Source organism: Emys orbicularis, chromosome 21 (genome assembly GCF_028017835.1).
Source record: "Emys orbicularis isolate rEmyOrb1 chromosome 21, rEmyOrb1.hap1, whole genome shotgun sequence".
NCBI lineage: Eukaryota > Metazoa > Chordata > Testudines > Emydidae > Emys > Emys orbicularis.
The window spans coordinates 2,794,056-2,812,225 of record NC_088703.1 but is presented as its reverse complement, the minus strand read 5'-3'; the positions used below and the strand labels follow the sequence as shown (position 1 = coordinate 2,812,225).

The following is an 18,170-nucleotide window of genomic DNA, read 5'->3' as shown; positions in this document are numbered from 1 at the left end:
CCCTCAGCCTGCAAATTGGCAGGCCTGCCCCTAAGCTCAAGATGCGGTTGCACCTGGCTAACGTTGATCGTCGTCTGGCTGAGTATCACAGGTCCCTCTGCAGGAAGAGAGGCCTTCGCCTTGGATTTGCCATTATTAAATTTGTAAAATCCCCCCCACACCCCAGGGTTAGAACTCATCCTCCCGCTCCAAGACCCCAAGCAGCTGTGGCTTGAGCTGAAAGGGAGATCTCCCCATTAGCTCTCTAAGGGGCTATGACACATGGAGGTGCAGTTCTGCGCTCAGCCAGCAGAGGGCAGAGGTGCATGCCCCCGTCCATTGCCCCGCCTGGCTCCTTGCAGCCAGGGATCACTTTATCAACATCCTGCTGTGTCTTTAAAGCTGCCAGGGGCTCCCTTTGCGCCGCACAGAACAGCTCCGGCCCCCCTCTCTGCCCCGTTATCTCGCCGCGCCCTCTGCATCTCCAGCCCGATATTTCCCCGCGTCTGTGCGGCCGGTCCGGATGCGGACACGCAGCCTCAGGTCTAATGCTGAGTTGAGGTTTTGGGGACCTGTGACAGCCTAGGCCTGTCTCGGGGAGATCTCCCTGTCTTAGGTTTCTGTATCGTTGCGGGGCCAGGGAATTGTGGGTAATGCCATGGGAGAAGGTGACAGCCCGCTAAGGACTATGGGGAGGGGGGAAATCAGGCAGATTCACTCCAGAGAGAGACTCCCCACTGGGGAGGCTGGCCTAGACTGGTTCAAACTGGGTTCCCCAGAGAGCAGCAGACAAAGAAAGGATTCTTGGCTAAATTGCCTGGGTTTAAACTGGCCTGGGATCTTCTTTCTGATCCTGCAACGCACCGGATATAGGTGCAGTTTGCCCAGAAATGTGACAGATGCCAGGGCAGGAAGGTGACCCCCCCACCCCCCGCTGCTTCCCTGCCACCCCAAACTGAACCCACTGGGATGCTTTCATCCCAGTGAACCCCCAACCTGACTGTCCTGCACCCCCCAACTCCAGTGATCAACCCCCCCCTATTTTCCCAGCACCCCCTCTGCAGGATACAGATCTGCCCAATTAACGCAGCCTTTCCCGGCAGGTACTTTCCACGGGTGAACTGAAAGTGAAAGGGAAAGAGGCGAGTGGCCGTGTCTCTGCAGAGGGCCCTGTCTGCCTGTCTCCCTCCCACGGCCCCCGGACGGACGGCGAAATGTCGCGTGGGTCCAGCGCCGGCTTCGATCGCCACATCACCATCTTCTCCCCCGAGGGGCGTCTCTACCAAGTGGGTCAGTCTGTGGGGCGCCGTCCGGGGGTGGGGGGTTTGCACGTTTTTCATCCCTCGGGACTGAGGCCAGAGCGGGATTGGCGCCCTTGCTCCCAAGCTTGGGGCCTGAAATAATCAATTGGGGGGGGGGGGGGGGTTTGCTGCTGGAGATCAGGACTCCTGGGTTCTGTCTCCGGCTCTGGGAGGGGAGCGGGGTCTAGTGGTTAGAGCAGGGGGGCTGGGAGCCAGGACTCCTGGGTTCTCTCCCTGGCTCTGGGAGGCCACGAAGTCCAGCAGCTAGAGGACACGGTTGGTGTCAGAAATCATGGGTTCTGGTCCTGGTTCTGAGAGGCAGCAGGGTCTAGTGTAGGGGTGGGCAAACTGCGGCCCGTCAGCCGTTTTAAGCCGGCCCTCGAGCTCCCACTGGGGAGTGGGGTCTGGGGCTTGCCCCGCTCTGGAACTCCAGCCAGGGAGCAGGATCAGGGGCTGCTCCACGCGGCTCCCGGAAGCGGCGGTATGGCCCCCCTCCGGCTCCTACGCGCTCCAATGGGAGCTGCAGGGGGGGCGCGCCTGTGGACAGAGCAGTGCGCCACCCAGAGCCTGCACCCCTGAGCCTCTCCCCACACCCCTGCCCCAGCCCTGATCTCCCTCCTGCCCACCAAACCCCTCAGTCCCAGCCCAGAGCCCTCATCCCCCCCCCCCGCACCCTACTTCCCCGCCCAGAGCCCCCTCCTACATCCCAAACTCCTCATCCCCAGTCCCACCCCAGAGCCCTCATCCCCCCCCCGCACCCTACTTCCCCTCCCAGAGCCCCCTCCTACATCCCAAACTCCTCATCCCCAGTCCCACCCCAGAGCCCTCATCTCCCCCCCCCGCACCCTACTTCCCCGCCCAGAGCCCCCTCCCGCACCCCAACCCCAATTCTGTGAGCATTCATGGCCCGCCATACAAATCCTATTCCCAGATGTGGCCCTCAGGCTAAAAAGTTTGCCCACCCCTGGCCTAGTGGTTAGAGCTGGGGAATTAGGAGTCAGGACGCCTGGGTTCGATGCCTGGGTCTGGGAGGGGAGTGGATCTAGAGTGGGTTAGGACAGGGGCGGGACTGGGAATCAGGACACCTGGGTCCTATTCCCAACAGCATACTGATTTGCAGCATGGCCTCAGGCAAGTCCCTCCCCTCCGCTGCGTGCCTCAGTTTCCCCATTCATAAGAGGCGGCCGCCCTGCAGCAGCATGTAGGTTTTTGTCTATGAAGCCCCGATGGAAAGCCCTTGAGCAGTGCCACACCCCCCCCCCCACACACACACCTCCCTCTCTCTTCTTGCATTTACCGATTGCTGTCTCTGGTTGCAGAATACGCCTTCAAAGCCATCAGCCAGGGGGGGCTGACCACCGTGGCCGTGAGGGGGGAGGACTCTGTGGCCGTGGTCACCCAGAAAAAAGTGCCGGTAGGAGCCCAGTGTGTGGGGGAGAGGCCGGAGATCGGGGGTGGGGCCCTGCCTTAACGAGCCCTGCCTTGGCTCTTTGCTGGCATAGATCACGGCCCCGATCCTTGTGCCAGCTGAACCCGCCGTCTGGGGCGCCTTGGGGGAGAAAGGACACGGGCGCCGGAGCTGGAGTTGGGCCAGGACCCCAAGGCTAATGCCTGGGCTCTCGCGCATCATGTGCCACAACCAGCTGGGGTGGTGCTGTGAGCGCTGTGCGGGGAGAGTGCCCCCTACTGAGCCCCCTGCCCCGTTCCCTGGAGCACAGCGCCCCCTAGTGCCACACTGGGGTCAGCACAGACTGTGTGGGGAGAGCGCCCCCTACTGAGCCCCCCGCCCTGCTCCCTGCAGCACAGCGCCCCCTAGTGCTACACTGGGGTCAGCACAGACACTGTGGGGAGAGCGCCCCCTACTGAGCCCCCCGCCCTGCTCCCTGCAGCACAGCGCCCCCTAGTGCCACACTGGGGTCAGCACTGACTGTGTGGGGAGAGCGCCCCCTGCTGAGCCTCCTGCCCTGTTCCCTGCAGCACAGCGCCCCCTAGTGCCACACTGGGGTCAGCACAGACACTGTGGGGAGAGCACCCCCCTACTGAGCCCCTCCCACCCCGTTCCTTGCAGCACAGCGCCCCCTAGGCCACACTGGGGCATTGGGGCCAGCACTGACTGCCCCTCCCCCCACTCCCTGCCTGAGGTTCCCCACCCTGCTCGGCGCATAAAACCGAGGGATGAGCAGGTCCAGCCGTAGGGTGCAGGGGCGATTTCCACCTGGGCCCCGTGGCAACCCCCCTCCAGCCTGACCCCTGAAGGCAGGACCCATCGGGGCGGCACGTGACAGGCCGGGGCGTCCCGCACTGCAGAGGGAAGGGAAATCACCTGGCGTTGGTGCCTTCACTCCCACCCCTAGGATAAGCTCCTGGATCCCGGCACCGTCACCAACCTGTATCGCTTGACGGAGACCATCGGCTGCGCCATGACCGGCATGAGCGGTGAGCGGGGGGCGGGCTCCGGTTCCCTCCCGGGGGATGAATCCTGACCTGGCGTTAGCAATTCCTGGTGACGCCCGCTCTGTGCCCGTCCAGGTGGGGAACGAGTCTGGGCCAGCTCCAGGAACAGGGCCTGGGCCCTACTCCTCCACCTTCTCGCTCTGGAGTTCGCTGGTTCAATCCCCGCCACCCCCATCCCCCGTGTGGCGGCCGGAAAGCAGATCCAGATCTGACCCTGAGACGCTTACGCTGGCTGCCTCAAAGTCCTGATCTAGAGCGCAAGGTGCGGGGGGTCATCTAGTCAGGCTGCCCGGCAAGTTTTTCTCCTCTAGAAACACACTAGCCTGGATGCACTGAGATCGCAAATGCCCGGTATTACGGCAGCGCCTAGGGGCCACGAGCTGAGATCAGGGCCCCTGTAGCACTGGGCACTGTCCAGACCCTGCCCCCAACCGAGATCAGGGCCCCATTTGCTGGGCACTGCCCAGACCACCCCACACACACGACTGAGATCAGGGCCCCTGTTATGCCAGGCGCTGCCCAGACAAGAGCAACTTACAGTCCCTGCCCCAAAGAGTTCACTCTCTAAATAGACACAGGCAGGGTGATTATCCCTATTTTACAGATGGGAAAACTGAGGCCTAGAGAGAGGGAGTGACTCACCCCAGGTGTCTGTGGCAGCCGGCAAGGGGTCAGAACCCTGGTCCTCCGGCTCCGCAGCGGCCAGGCTCCGTCCCCTATAAGAGGATGACTCTTGGGTGTAGCAGTGTTAGGACTTTTATCCTGTTTGTGAGATATTCGGCCAGTAGAGAGCAACGGAGTCATTGAACGATACAGCTCTGATTCCCTCTAGTGGTGGGGACAGACACATGCACACACAGAGCAGGGCTCAGCCCCTCCAGCAGGGGGTGGCAGGGACGCACGCACGCACACACACACAGCAGAAGGGAGGGGTGTGGTGCTTGTGCCTCGTTTGACGGGGGCTCCTTTCCCCGCCCAGCCGACGGCCGGTCCCAGGTGCAGCGCGCCCGGCACGAGGCAGCCGAATGGAAGTACAAGAAGGGCTACGAGATCCCGGTGGCGACGCTGTGCCGGCGCATGGCTGACATCTCCCAGGTCTACACGCAGAACGCCGAGATGAGACCCCTGGGCTGCTGTGAGTGACGAGGGGCAGGGGAGAGCCACCCCACCCCATGGACCCACCCAGAGTCACCCCTCTCCTTTACCCAACCTCTGTCCCTCCCCCACTTAGCCCCACTCACTCAATGACCACCCCCATCCCCATCCCCTACCCTACCCACAGCCTGCCCCATAACTCAGCCCTCCCTTAATCACTAACCCCCACACGGCAGCCCCAGCAAACCCTCCAACTTCTTCCCATTCTCCAAACGCCCCCTCCCCCAGGACCCAGGTGGTCCCATATGAGCTCCCCCCGCCCCGACTTTATTTCTTTATGGCCACTTCACACTCTGGCTCCAAACTCCCGCCGGTTCGGACTGATAGAGACACAGAATCCCGCCCCTTCCCATGACCCCTCCCTTCCCGGTTCTGTCGGCAGGTATGATCCTGATCGGGATCGACCACGAACTGGGGCCCCAGCTGTTCAAATGCGACCCGGCAGGCTACTACTGCGGCTATAAAGGGACCACTGCTGGGGTGAAGCAGACCGAGGCTAACAGCTTCCTGGAGAAGACCTTGAAGAAGAAACAGGGCTCGCCTGTGGATCCTGTCGAGGTCAGTGTGCGTGTGTGTCCCTGTGTCTCCATGCGTAACACTGTGCGTGTGTGTGTGACCACACAACTGTGCATCACTGTACATGACTGGGTGAACGTATCCCCTTCCTGGAGCAACATGAGCCCTATCAATCGATCAATCAGCCTGGTGCTAGAGTGGATGCACATGTATACGCAGTCCTCCGCCAACAATCCCACAATGCAACACTCCCTTCAGTGGTGACCTGTCTGGTGAAAGTTTTGAATTCTGCTGTCCAGGAGTCACACGTCCCATTTAAAAAACTAGCACAGGTCGTAGAGCGGAAAAATCAGGACCTATGTTATCTGTCTCGGTAATATCTTGGAGCAGGGAGTTCCGCAGGTTAACCACATGCAAAGTAGAAAAAGTCTGTTTCCTTTTCTTCCTCTGCTGACAGCTGGCGATTACTTGCTTATCGACGGTCCTCTCCACGGACTTCAAGGCCAGCGAGATCGAAGTGGGGATAGTGACATCAGAGAGTCCCCGATTCCGGTAAGACCTCTTGGCCTGCAAGTTCCTCCCCCCCATTTCCAGAACAGGTCGCAAATTAACAGCACCCTGTCTTGGTGGCTTGCAGGACACTGAGCGAGGATGAGATCGAGCACCACCTGGTCGCCATCGCAGAAAGGGATTGACCTCAATGACCACTGAGTCCTTCAGGACAAGAAACCGCTTCTGAAAGGGACTCCTCGAAAGCCTGGATCTTAGTTATCACATTAACATGTGGATTCCCCCAGAGCAATCCACTGACAACAGGGCTAATGTCACGATAGCTTGCAGTGCTTTTTAAAATGTTTAATTAAGAACCCTCCTAGTCCAGTTCCTTCCTGACCTGTATGACCGCTGATGGCCTGAAGCATGAGATTTCTCTGTGTATCTCTGTCAGGCCTTGTCTTCGTTATGGAAAAAGGTGCATTTAGACCGAGCACATGCTTAATCTTTATGGGATATGTGTAAAATTAAGCCAGGGCATAAGTCTTCGCAGCAGCGGCAAGCCCTGTAAAACCAGCGACTGTGTCCAGTTCTGGTGCCCACAACTCAAGGAGGATGTTGATAAATTGGAGAGGGGTCTGAGAAGAGCCACACACATGATTAAAGGATTAGACAACCTGCCTTGACGTGAGAGACTCAGATCAATCTCTTTAGCTTAACAAAGAGAAGGTGAAGGGGTAACTGGATCCCAGGCTGTCAGTACGGATGTGGGGGGCAAATATTGAATAACGGGCTCTTCAATCTAGCAGAAAAAGGTCTAACATGATCCAATGGCTGGAAGTTGAAGCTGAACAAATTCAGTCTGGAAATTAGGTGTCAATTTTTCACAGAGAGGCTAGCGAACTATTGGAACAATCTACCAAGGGCTGTCCACCGCTGGCAATTTTTAAATCAAGATTGGCTGGTGTCTGCTCTAGGAATTATTTGGGGGAAGTTCTCTGGCCTGTGGTCTATGCAGCTCAGACTAGATGATCACCATCTCCTCTCCCCTTCCCCTTAGTGAAACAGCGCTCAGAACGTTAATGCTCATGATCAGGTCTCTAAATGGTCCGCCATGGCCTTTTCCATCATCCGATTGGAGGCGAAATTTAACCAGTACAGCTGTGTGCCTGGACAAGCCTGTAAAGCCGTGCTTTGTTTTTAGGGGACTGGTAACGGTGGGAAAATTAAGCCCATGTAGAGTGGAGTGTAAGATCGGATCAGTCACTGGAATGTCTAAGGCCTTGTCTAGGCACCAGACACTACACCAGTCTAGGTAGTGAATGCAGTTGAACAGGGGAATATCTTTATTGCGGTATAATTGCATCCGTACCGGGGTTCTACCAATAGACTACAGTGCCGTTATAAGAGCGCTATAGCCGAACTAAATTGATTTTTTTTTAAATCACATCCCTAAACAAAATACTTATACCAGGACAAAATCTTCTCCTCCCTGAGCCATGCATGTGGATGATCATTAACTAGTTTTGTAAGGCCCAGATCCTCCAAGGTGTTTCGGCACCTAACTGGTTAAAAAGCGCACACCTCTGCTGGAAAGATGTGATTCCCTCAATTGAAACGTGCCGGCACTTCTTGTGGTTTTCATTTCCACCGCCTCCTCTCTGCGTGGGCTGCTGGACCGGGTTGGTGCGGGTCTTTCAGACGGCAACAGGGAAAGACGCGAGTGTGTTTCTAAAGAAAAGGGGTACGAGTTGTGAAAACCACACACAAGCGGCAGGGGACGATTCAGGGCAGCTGTGGAACCCAGACACGCTGTTACGCGCACCTTGCAATGGACTAGATTGGTAACTGGTGTTTGAAACGGACTATATTTGAAGTTGATTGTGTCCCTTTCAAAGGTCTGCACCGCCCACGTGAGACCGATTTTTATCTTTTTCAGCTAAAGCTCTGGCTCTTGTTGACTTTTTTCCGACAGCAAAGTTCCAGAGGGTTGCGAGAAAGGACTCCCAGCACCCGTTCAACGACTGTTTTAATAAGCAAAGGGAGAACTTGAATCTGTTAAACGTGGAGTTGTATTAACTGCCCCATGGCTTCATGAATGCAGTTAGTTGCTCAGTGGTGCCTCCGAAAACCAGGAAGGGGCGAGTTAAGGTACGACACCCCTGCAAACACACAAGTGATTTTCTCAGGTATGTCAGCTGGGTTCAAGTCAACTTTTACCGGGGATAACTTTCTAAATATTGAATGCAATACAAGCCAGCAGAAAGCCTGTGGCCCCTCTCCCTGAGGTGTGAACGGCTCCCTATTCATTTCAGTGGCCTTTACAAACATGCTACCTCCAGCACATGGGCTATCTAGTCATTTCACCCTGACTCCCAGCACGGCAGCATCCGGGCCCCTTCTGTGTACACTCATAAATCAGGCACAGAAGCTCTGACACGTTTCCCTTTTCAGGGGAAAACTCTCCTGGCGGTAGGGGGGCAGTTTTTAAAGATTTTTGTCTTTTGGGGGGGGGAGAAGCCATACCCCACTTGTTCTCCTTGGAGGGAGGACAAGCCGTAATGGGCTTAATCTGCAGCAAGGGAGATTTAGGTGAGATATTAGGACAAACTTTCTGACTCTCAGGGCAGTGAAGCTCCGGAACAGGCGTCCCAGGGAGGTTGTGGGATCCCCGTCCCTGGAGGTTTTTAAGGACAGGTTGGACTTGGTCCTGCCTCAGAGCGGGGGGCTGGACTAGACGACCTCCCGCGGTCCCTTCCAGCCCGACACGTCTATGATTCGGAGTGCTTGGAAAACACAGTGCTCCGTAAGAGCTAATGTCACCCTAGGCAGAGCCAACATAAAGCCTAGACGTCAGATTCCTTCAAAACCCCTGGAATGTCTTAGGAGGGGAAAACTGGCTGGCGTAACTAGCTCAGTATCTCAGCCCCTGTTGGATAATCTATTCTGGAATAAGTGGCTCTATTCCAGGCTAAAGAACAGGAGTACGTGTGGCACCTTAGAGACTAACAAATTTATTTGAGCATGAGCTTTCGTGGGCTACAGCCCACTTCATCAGATGTATTTTCCACTCCATGCATCTGATGAAGTGGGCTTTAGCCCACAAAAGCTTATGCTCAAATAAATGTGTTAGTCTCTAAGGTGCCACAAGGACTCCTCGTTCTTTTTGCGGATACAGACTAACACGGCTGCTACTCTGAAACCGATTCCAGGATCATTATTCCACACGCAAAGTCAAATGATACCAGAATAGCTTAGGCGGCAATAGCTCTGCTGGTCAATGCCAAGTGTGGTCTACACGTCCAATGGGTCACATGCAGGGGTGTGAAAAATGGAGTGCCTGGCCTAGACACAGCTAGGTCGCTGGAAGAATTCGTCTGTTGACCCAGCGACCACCACCCAGATTAACTACAGCAGCAGAAAAACTGCTTCTGGCTACGCATAAAACATCTCAGCTGGAGCGCCCATAGGGTAGACAGGGCCAAAGTAGGCACAATGCTTCTTTACCGCTACCAGCAAAAGTCCTGGAGACAGATCGGGAGTCTCTCTTCTCCCAACACAAGAACAAAGGAAGCATTCGAGGAAACTGAAAAGGTGGCAAATTCAGAATTCTGGAGAGGGAAGCACGCACTGCGTGGGGGGCAGGATGCGGGGCTAGATCAGGGAGGCAGCATGGCCTAGTGGGTAGAGCGCTGGGCTGGTCCTCAGGAGTTCCAGGCCCAGCTCTGCCACTGGCCTGGTGCATGACCTTGGGCAAGACGCTTCCCCTTTCTGTGCCTCAGTTTTCCTGTCTGTAAAATGGGGATAAAATGCTGCTTACCTCCTTTGTACAGCACTTTGAGCTCTATGGATGGGAAGTGCTATGTGAGAACCTGGTATTATTAGAGATGGACTATGGCTGTGATGCAGCGAGTCCAATCCTCTGCCCAAACGCCCTGCCCTCCACACAAATACCAGACACGCTGTATAGGTCAAGCACTAGCTTTAATCTCATCCCCCATCACTGGTCAAGAACATACACGATACAGAGAGTGGGGAGAAAGAACACACAGACACAGAACCGTATAAAGTTAGACGACAGCTCATACAAAACTCACAACACACACTGGACGAGAGTTATGTGGTATCTGTGTCTCTAGACACAGAGCCAGCTGGGGAAATGAACAGACAATGCTTACATAGAAAAAGCCATTTCCCTTCTGCTGGGAGAAGAATGCAGCAGTTTCTTCAGCCAGCCTCTTCAGCACGGTGTTGGAGAACAATCAGCCAGGGACCAGGTTGCTTTCGGGAGTTAAACTGGGAGGAGCCTCAGGTCACTTTGGGGGGGGGGGGGGGTTACTGATAGCAAGACAGTACAACCGCTAGTGTGGACAGTTAGACTGGTCTAGAGGTGCCTTATATTGGTACAGCCCATTCCCTTTCCCAGTGTCCGTATAACTGCAGGCCCACAGATGGGACTGTACAACTTTAACTAGACAGACACAAAGAGGCAGTGTGGCCTAGTGCATAGAGCCCTGGACCAGGGACTTGCTGAACCTGGGTTCTACTCCCAGTTTGGCCACTGGCCTGCTGGGTGACCTTGGGCAGCTCATTGTGCCTCCATTTCCCCATCTGTAAAATGGGGACAATGAGCCTGATCTGCTTTGTCATCTCCTGCTGCACAGAGCCAGGGGTTGTTGAAGGGCTACAACAGGTGTGTTAGACAAGCCCTTTAGTAATAAGTACAGAGGCCGAGAGGGCTCAATCCTGGTCCACTTGAGGGCTGGGAAAAGTAATATTGACTCTAACACAGTCAGGTCCCTCAGTCCTTCGCACTGGGGCAAGTGAACTAAAAATCCAACCCCACTTCCCAGGAAGACTACTGATTCCGCCCCCCCCCCCCGACACATCCAGAACCTCATTAGCCAGCCCCCACCTCCTGGTACTGAGATCACATTGATGTCAGCTAAGGTGGTCGGCCCTTGAGAATTAACCCCCGTCCCCTAAAAAGCAGAGAGCCCCAATCTTCCCTTACGTTTTGGCCTGTGTTTTCGTTTACAAGAAGCGTGAGAATGTAAAGGAGGAAACGGCAGCCTCATCAAACGAGGAGGATTTTGTTTAGAAGTCGATCTTTTCTCCCCGCACCCTTCTAAAGCTCAAATGGAACGGGGGGGGGGGGGGGGGAGGAGGAGAGGGAGAGTAGTAGGTCTTACTGAAAAGCCATCTGTACCTAATGCAGCAAGTTTCTAAATCAAGTCTCAGGTCTGCTTACGACAGTTCTTCCAAAATTCCCCCCCTGGCAAAGGGAAGCAATTTCAGACAGCGCAGCACCCAGCGGTCCCGTCTCCGTTGAGGGTCCATGGTGTTAGATGCAAAGATCAGAGCTAGTCGGGAATCTGACAAACCGTTCCCCCCGGAGGGGAAAAAACCACGTCAATCTGTCAAAGCCAAGGCTACTTGTGAACAGGGCCGCTTTGTCTGACTTGCTCAGTTCAAAACACTGGGAGGGCGGTGGGGGGTTTAAAACCGGTGAAACGTCCTGTTTTAACAAGGAAAGTTTCCAGTTTTGGAGTCAAAACAACTTTTGGTTTTGAAATGAATAAATTCAGACTTGCAAAACGATCAAAATCGAACGCCTCAACTGAAATGATTTTCAGCCCTTCCGCTCGGGAAAGGCGGAGATGGGCGTTTTCCGCCCAATTTTGGGGCAGGCACATTTTTGGATCTCCAAAACCGTTATGGGATGGGAAATCCGCTTCCCGCGCAGCTCTAGAAGAGACCCCATTGACACCCAGCGTCAAGTATGGCACGAACGAGGCTTTACAGCCAGTCAACGGGCACAGAGGAAGAAAACAGACTCCTCGGGGAAAGGAATGAAGATGGTCCCACCTTGCAGTACTGGCGGAGGTGCTTAGACGAAACCAAGATTGGCCAGGTACCAGAGAGGCACGGTTCCTACAGACAAGGCACAGACGCAGTCCCTCCTTCTCCACGCCTGACCCAAATCAGACAGCTCCAAACCCACCTTAGCTCTTTCCAACCTCACGCCCCCACCTTTGAGATCTAAAAAGGTCTCATTCTTTGCCCTCTCTTCCCCACTCTGCTCATAACAGACCTCACCAGCCTCATCTGCTCCTCCTGTGAATTTCTCCCCCGCCCTGCCTGTTTCAATCCTCCTACCCTGCGTCGGAGCTATTGCCCTGTCTGGCCGTTGGATCCTAAATGCTAGCAGAGGCCCAGATTTTCAAGAGCACTCACCCGCCCTCGTCCTTACAGCCGGGGGAGGAGACCAGGGCTGCACGGCGCTCGTGAAAATCCATCCGCCTCAGTTAGGAAGCAGCTAAAAAGAATCCGGCCCCAAGTACTAAATCCAACTGGAGTAAGGCGGTGCTCCCTGCTTCTCAAGATAAAAGCAAACAGGCCCAAGGTGTCTGAAAGGCAGCTAAAAGCCAGCCAGGCACGCACCACGTTTTGTGCGGCTCCCCACTGACCCGAATTGCTTGGTTATGCAACCAGCATCCGTGGACTCCAGCAAGACCCCTTGCACGGGTAGGGATGACGCTCCCACTTCAAAAGCAAATGACCGGAGGCTCGACAGGGCAAAGGATACAGCGAGCAGAGAAATCCTGCCGACAATCCATCCCAGCTGCGACTGCAAAGAGCAGCAGGTGCCGAAATACCATTTTTAAACATTTTAACGTAATCAAAATAACTCGATATAAACTGACTAAACTAAGAAACACAGAGGAAAACGAACAAGTGAGAGGGGAAATAAACGGATTAGATCAAAGCTCTGGTGAATTTTGGCGACTGGTTCCAAGTAACAGCCAGAGACTGCAGCTTTTGGATAAATAGTTGGAACTAGCTGGGAACGGAGAGATTGCGCCACTGCCAAATTTATTCCCACAGCGGCAGGGCAGGACGCGAGTCTTTTATGGAGATGGGGAACGGCTCACGCTGCAGGCGATGCCGTCCCAGCCCCATCAGTTCTTATAGTGTCCACTGTTGATGACGATGTCGTCGTATTCCTCCTGAAAAACGGGAGAACTTCGTTGATGACTTTAGCGGTATGGCGGGATCGAAGGGGGCGTGGGCGTGTTTAGAGACTGTTACGCATCAGGTGGGCAGGGCCAGATTAAAACAACCACGCACACAAAATCTGCTGGATCCTGAGGCCAGAAGGAACGACTGATCGAGTCTGACTTCCTGTAAAACGCAGGCCTCGGAGCCGCCCTGAATTAATTGCGGTTTGAACTACAGCAGATTTTTTTTGGGGGGGGGGGGGGGGAAGACACCCACCAATTTTGATTTAAACATGGTCAGTGATGGAGAATCCATCACAGCTCTAGGAAAATTAAGGACTAATTACTCTGTTAAGGGCAAATTTTTATCTCCTGAATCTCGACAAGTCAATGCTTCAATTTCCAACTGGTAGGAGACTGAAGAGCCATCTACTGTCAAATTTCTCATACCCACGTAGCAGGGCTTGATTGGTGCTAGGACCGAGTCCTGGCACCTTTAGGCTTGGCAATTCACAGCACTGGCATCTCGGGACTTGCCAGGTCAGTCATGAATGTTAAAAAAAAATTGCTCGCGCCCCGGCACCTCTTTTACTACCAATGAAGCACTGCGAGGTAGGTACTTACCAACTGATCCCATCACCCCTTAACCTGGTCTGCGTTAATCCAAATAGACCAGAGACTCGAGGAACTCAATCCCTTTGAAAAGAGACTCCCTTGCTGGTGAAAGACCCCTTTGGTCTGCACTGCTGCCAATCACAATGCCAGCTTCCCCACCCATTGTGTTTTAGAGGGACCCACTCTAAGGGGGGGTTCAGTCTCTGTGGGTCCTGTTTGATCTTCAGTGTCCACTAGGCTTACCCAGGAGGGGGCTAGTTAGTGGCAGAGCAGACTAGGAACCAGGCTGAGGGGTGCTACATAGCTAGAGAATGGGAATGGCTTTCCAGCACTGCTGTCTAGCCTCGCTCCTAGAGGGGGAGGGGCTGCTCTAGGACAGAGCAAGGGGGGACGCTTGGCCTGGCTTCGCCCAGGTGCCAGCGGCGCTCCAACCTCCTGCGGTGTTAATTCAGTACCCCCACCCCACTCACGTCGCTGCTGTCAGCCAGGCTCTCCTCCGAGTCCCAGTCGGGCTCCTCCGAGCCAAACTCCCGGAGCAGCTGCAAGATCTTTTGGCTGGGCCTGTGCACGGCGCTATAGATGGGGGTGTAACCGACATACATCCGGGCCCTCGGGTCTGCACCGGCGCGCAGCAGGCACTCCACCACTTCCGGGCTCTGCGACTCCACTGCCAAGTGGAGGGGACTCCGCCCGCAGCTCAGCTCCTGCCAGCAGTGGACAGACAAGTCAGCGAGGCTGCCACGGAGTACTCTGGGAAGGGTAAATGCCTTCGATCTCTTCCCACCCCTCCCTGGACACGATCCACACCAGCCCCAGTACTAACCGCCTTGTTGAGATCGGCTCCGGCACCCACAAGGAGCTTGACCACTTCGAGGTCCTTCCGCAGGACAGCCACGTGCAGCGGCGTGTAACCTGTGGAAACCAAGAGCAGACAATTTTGATCAAGTTGATTTCTGTCTCCCTCAGGCCACCTAGCAACCTATCGGTGGACCAGCTGGCTGCTGTCATGGCAACACGAGAGGATTGTTCGCCCTGCTACGGGGGGGGGGGGGGGGGGGACAAGACTAGAGGGATCTTTTATGGAGGAGTCTCATTGATTTCTTCGCACCAGTCGTGTCCTGCAGCAGGGAGTTCCACAGGTTAACTTTGGGCTACACAGCAGACTATGTATCCACCCAGCATACTGCCTTTTGGTTTTTGTCACCCCCAAAGTGGCGGGCCACACTCTCAGTTAAGCCACTTCTGCACTCGGGGCAAACGGGCATCGAAGCCACTTTGGTGGTGGCCAAATTCTGGTGTTCTCTGGCCCTTGGGTATGTTAGAGAAGCCTCTAACTCATGTTCGGCCCTCCACAAGCTCGGGGGAAGCAGAGAATAGCTGGAGCGCTGCATGCTCTGGCCATGGGAGCTGGGCTGGTGCCAGGCTGTGGTGCCAGCTCCTTATTGGCTGGGGAAGGGGAAGGGAAGGAGGGTGAGAATGCTCCGGACAAAGGTCCCACGTGTAACGGGCCCAGTGTATTTGCCAGGCGGGTGACGAGAGGCTCCATACCATCATAATTGGTGCAGTCCAACTGAGCGCAGGCGTCATTCCCCTCGCCGGGCCTGTGCCCGCTCAGCGCTGCCAGGAGCCACTGTGCGCAGTCCCGCCAGCCCTCCCGGCATGCCAGGTGCAGCGCTGTGTGGCCAGCTTTCTCCTGCACGCAGAGCCCCGCCCCGGCTGCCATCAGCTTGCGGACAAAGTTGGAGGCGCCGAGGATGACTGCAATATGCAGTGCCGTCTGGAGAAGGGCAACGAGAGAGAGGGGGGTGAGAAAGCTTAGGGTAGGTCTCCCCTAAAAGGGGCCTGGTCGATCCTCATCAACAGCACTAGAGCGCACTTCTTTCAGTGGGTTTCACCCCAAATTCTCCCAAACAGCTTTGCACCCTATACCCCAGGAACAGTGCTGTGGTAGGAGGGCAGCAGCCAATTGCACAAGAGGGTCAGGAAATTTAGCCAAGGACGCCAGGGTAAATCCACTGTTCTCACAAAAGCCGCCTGTAATACTCGGGCGCAGGGCGGACAAGGTCACATCCTCCCTGTGCACGAGGAGCTGCGTGGAAGTCAGTTTATCAGCCTGGGATGAGCGAAGACCCCAGGATGAGTGAAGATCAGCTTACGTCCTGAAACGAAGCCTTCCCTGACCCTGTCACTGCTGTCAAGCCCCCACGCTTGCTCCCCATCCCTCTGCCACAAAAGGGGCGGACGTGTTTTGATGCCAGCCCTGGTTCTTGATCACTTATTTTGCAGTAGCATCTCCATCTGGTTGGGACTCCATCGTGCCAGATGTGGTACAAACACAAAGCTAGGGACAGTCCCAGCCCCAAAGAGATAGTTGTGCTCTGTAACTCTCTTCCCTTCTCCCACAAGTCATTTATGATGCTGAGGGGCTTTTAACATGGGGTTGTGTTTCATTTTCCAACCAGCACCCCAAGCATTTCATAAAGGAGGTGGCATCATGTAGGGACCAGACTGGGAGCCAGTACTCCCGAGTTCTGCCCCCAGGCTTGCTGTGCAATCTTCAGGCAAGCCAATTTGCCCCCTCGTGCCTCAGTTTCCCCACTGTAAAACAGAGGATGATACAGACAGGAAATGCTCCAGTCTCGGCCCAACCTGGCCCAGGTCGTTCTGCAGATCCAAGTATTCCGTCCCAGCCGTGTACTGCAGGATAGAATCCAGAAAGGCCTCATGCTCATGAATCACAGCCAAGTGGAGGGCTCTGGGGAGAGAAAAACAGATACCAGTCCAAGCAAAATGAAAAAGCGGTACCGCGCAACTGGCTGAAAATACCGCCCCTGAAAGGGAAGTGATTAGCAAGCAGAAGACTCGATCTAGTCAGCAAAGAGCGCACAAGTACCAAGGAGCTGGAGAGGTAGCAGGGAGGCCATAGGGCAAAGCTTGTATGTGTTTGGGCAACGGAAAAGGCTCCCAACGGTGACGGATTTGCAGACGATGCCTAAAGCGTCCCAGGACCGAGAGACCAGGGATTGAGGGCCACTATCAATGGAGACAGCACAGAACTAGCAGCAGGGGGCCTGCAGTTTAGGGGTCTGTCTGCTGTGTGTCCGAAGTCCAAAACTAGAGCAGGGGGGTGGCTGTGGGTCAGGACTGAGGAGCACCCGGGGGGAAAGCCCATGACTCAGAATCCCCACCCCCCACCCCATGCTGCACTTTCTCGGCCAAAATGCTAGTTGAGATCCAAGAGCAGGGCTGCATCCCTGTCGTGCTGAGGTGCGTTGCTAAGAGCACAGAGCAGTGGGGCCCTGTCCCCGCGTTGGCTTCCACATAACTTAGCCCCCACGACTGGGACCCGAGGCAGGGTTTTGGAGACGGGGCTGGGGACAAAGAGACCCTAAGAAGGGACGTTACCAAGAGAAAAACGAGGAGCCCTCCTCGCTGTTTGTGCGGATACAGACTAACACGGCTACCACTCCGAAACCCATCACCGAGAGCGGGTTCCCTCCATCCCATAAGGGAGCCGCACCGAGGGGGTGAGACCCGGGCCAGCACCGAAGCCGCAGGGAGACACCGGGGTGCCTGAACCCCCCTCTCCCAAGGCAGGGACAAAGCAGGCGCCCGCATACTTACGTATCCCCGTCCTCGGTCACGAAGCCCAGGACGTGGTGCAGCCAGGCCTCGGGGGCCACCGCGGGCGTCTCCCCAGCCCGGGGCGCGGGGTCCCCGAGCCGCACGGCCTCCACGCCCTGGGTGATCGCCCCCACCGCCTGCCCCACGGCCGCCCCCCAGCCGGCTTCGTCCTCGCCCAGGGCAGAGTCCAGGCGCTCGGAGCCCGACCCGCAGGAGTCGGGGGTCTTGGGGCCACTGGGGTCAGAGGTCACAGGGCGACCCCCGGGGCAGGGGTCAGAGGTCACGGTGACGGCAGTAGGGGGGTGCGGGGGCTTCTCCTGGGGGGCCCCCAGGCCATCCTGGATCTGGCTGAGCTGCCCCTCGCTCAGGGAGCCCAGGCCGCTGTCGCACCAGTCCTCGCCCGCCTCCGGCCGCTTGGCCTCCCCCGGCCCCGGCCCCGGGCCCGGCCCCGGCGCGGCCCGCTGCTGCGGCTCCGCCATTGCTGTGGGACCCACCCTAACCCTGCGGCTCGCGGGGCGCCGCTGCCATGCCCGGGCCGGCGCCGCTGGCTCAGGCTGCGCCCAGGGAGGGGATTTCGGGGCCCGGGGAATTCCCCAGCGCCCCAGCCAATCCGCGGCGGGCTCCTGGGGGCCGCGGGGCACGCTGGGAGTTGTAGTGCTGGCGCTGGGCGCGGGGCACGCTGGGAGTTGTGGTGCTGGGCGCGGGGCACGCTGGGAACTGTCAGTCAGGGGCGGGCGCGGGGCACGCTGGGAACGGTCGGGCAGGGCCGGGCGCGGGGCACGCTGGGAGTTGTGGTGCTGGGCGCGGGGCACGCTGGGAACTGTCAGTCAGGGGCGGGCGCGGGGCACGCTGGGAGTTGTAGTGCTGGCGCTGGGCGCGGGGCACGCTGGGAGTTGTGGTGCTGGGCGCGGGGCACGCTGGGAACTGTCAGTCAGGGGCGGGCGCGGGGCACGCTGGGATTTGTGGTGCTGGGCGCGGGGCATGCTGGGAGTTGTGGAGCTGGGCGCGGGGCACGCTGGGAATAGGGGCGGGG

General features: G+C 56.7%; 2 protein-coding genes across 2 annotated transcripts; one reads left to right on the top strand and one right to left on the bottom strand.

Annotated features, from left to right (window-relative positions):
• Positions 1-1,118: 1,118 nt before the first annotated feature.
• LOC135893007 (proteasome subunit alpha type-6-like) lies at positions 1,119-6,269 on the top strand. Its single transcript, XM_065420792.1, has 7 exons — positions 1,119-1,269; positions 2,600-2,694; positions 3,635-3,716; positions 4,714-4,869; positions 5,272-5,447; positions 5,863-5,957; positions 6,043-6,269. Exons 1-7 carry the CDS (start codon positions 1,194-1,196, stop codon positions 6,098-6,100), a joined length of 738 nt encoding a protein of 245 aa, XP_065276864.1. The 5' UTR covers positions 1,119-1,193; the 3' UTR covers positions 6,101-6,269.
• A 5,804-nt stretch (positions 6,270-12,073) lies between these two features.
• Positions 12,074-17,616, bottom strand: NFKBIB (NFKB inhibitor beta). The gene is made up of 6 exons (XM_065420787.1): positions 17,138-17,616; positions 16,163-16,268; positions 15,062-15,290; positions 14,337-14,425; positions 13,984-14,217; positions 12,074-12,907 (listed from the first exon to the last, which is right to left on the bottom strand). Exons 1-6 carry the CDS (start codon positions 17,614-17,616, stop codon positions 12,860-12,862), a joined length of 1,185 nt encoding a protein of 394 aa, XP_065276859.1. The 3' UTR covers positions 12,074-12,859.
• Positions 17,617-18,170: the final 554 nt, after the last annotated feature.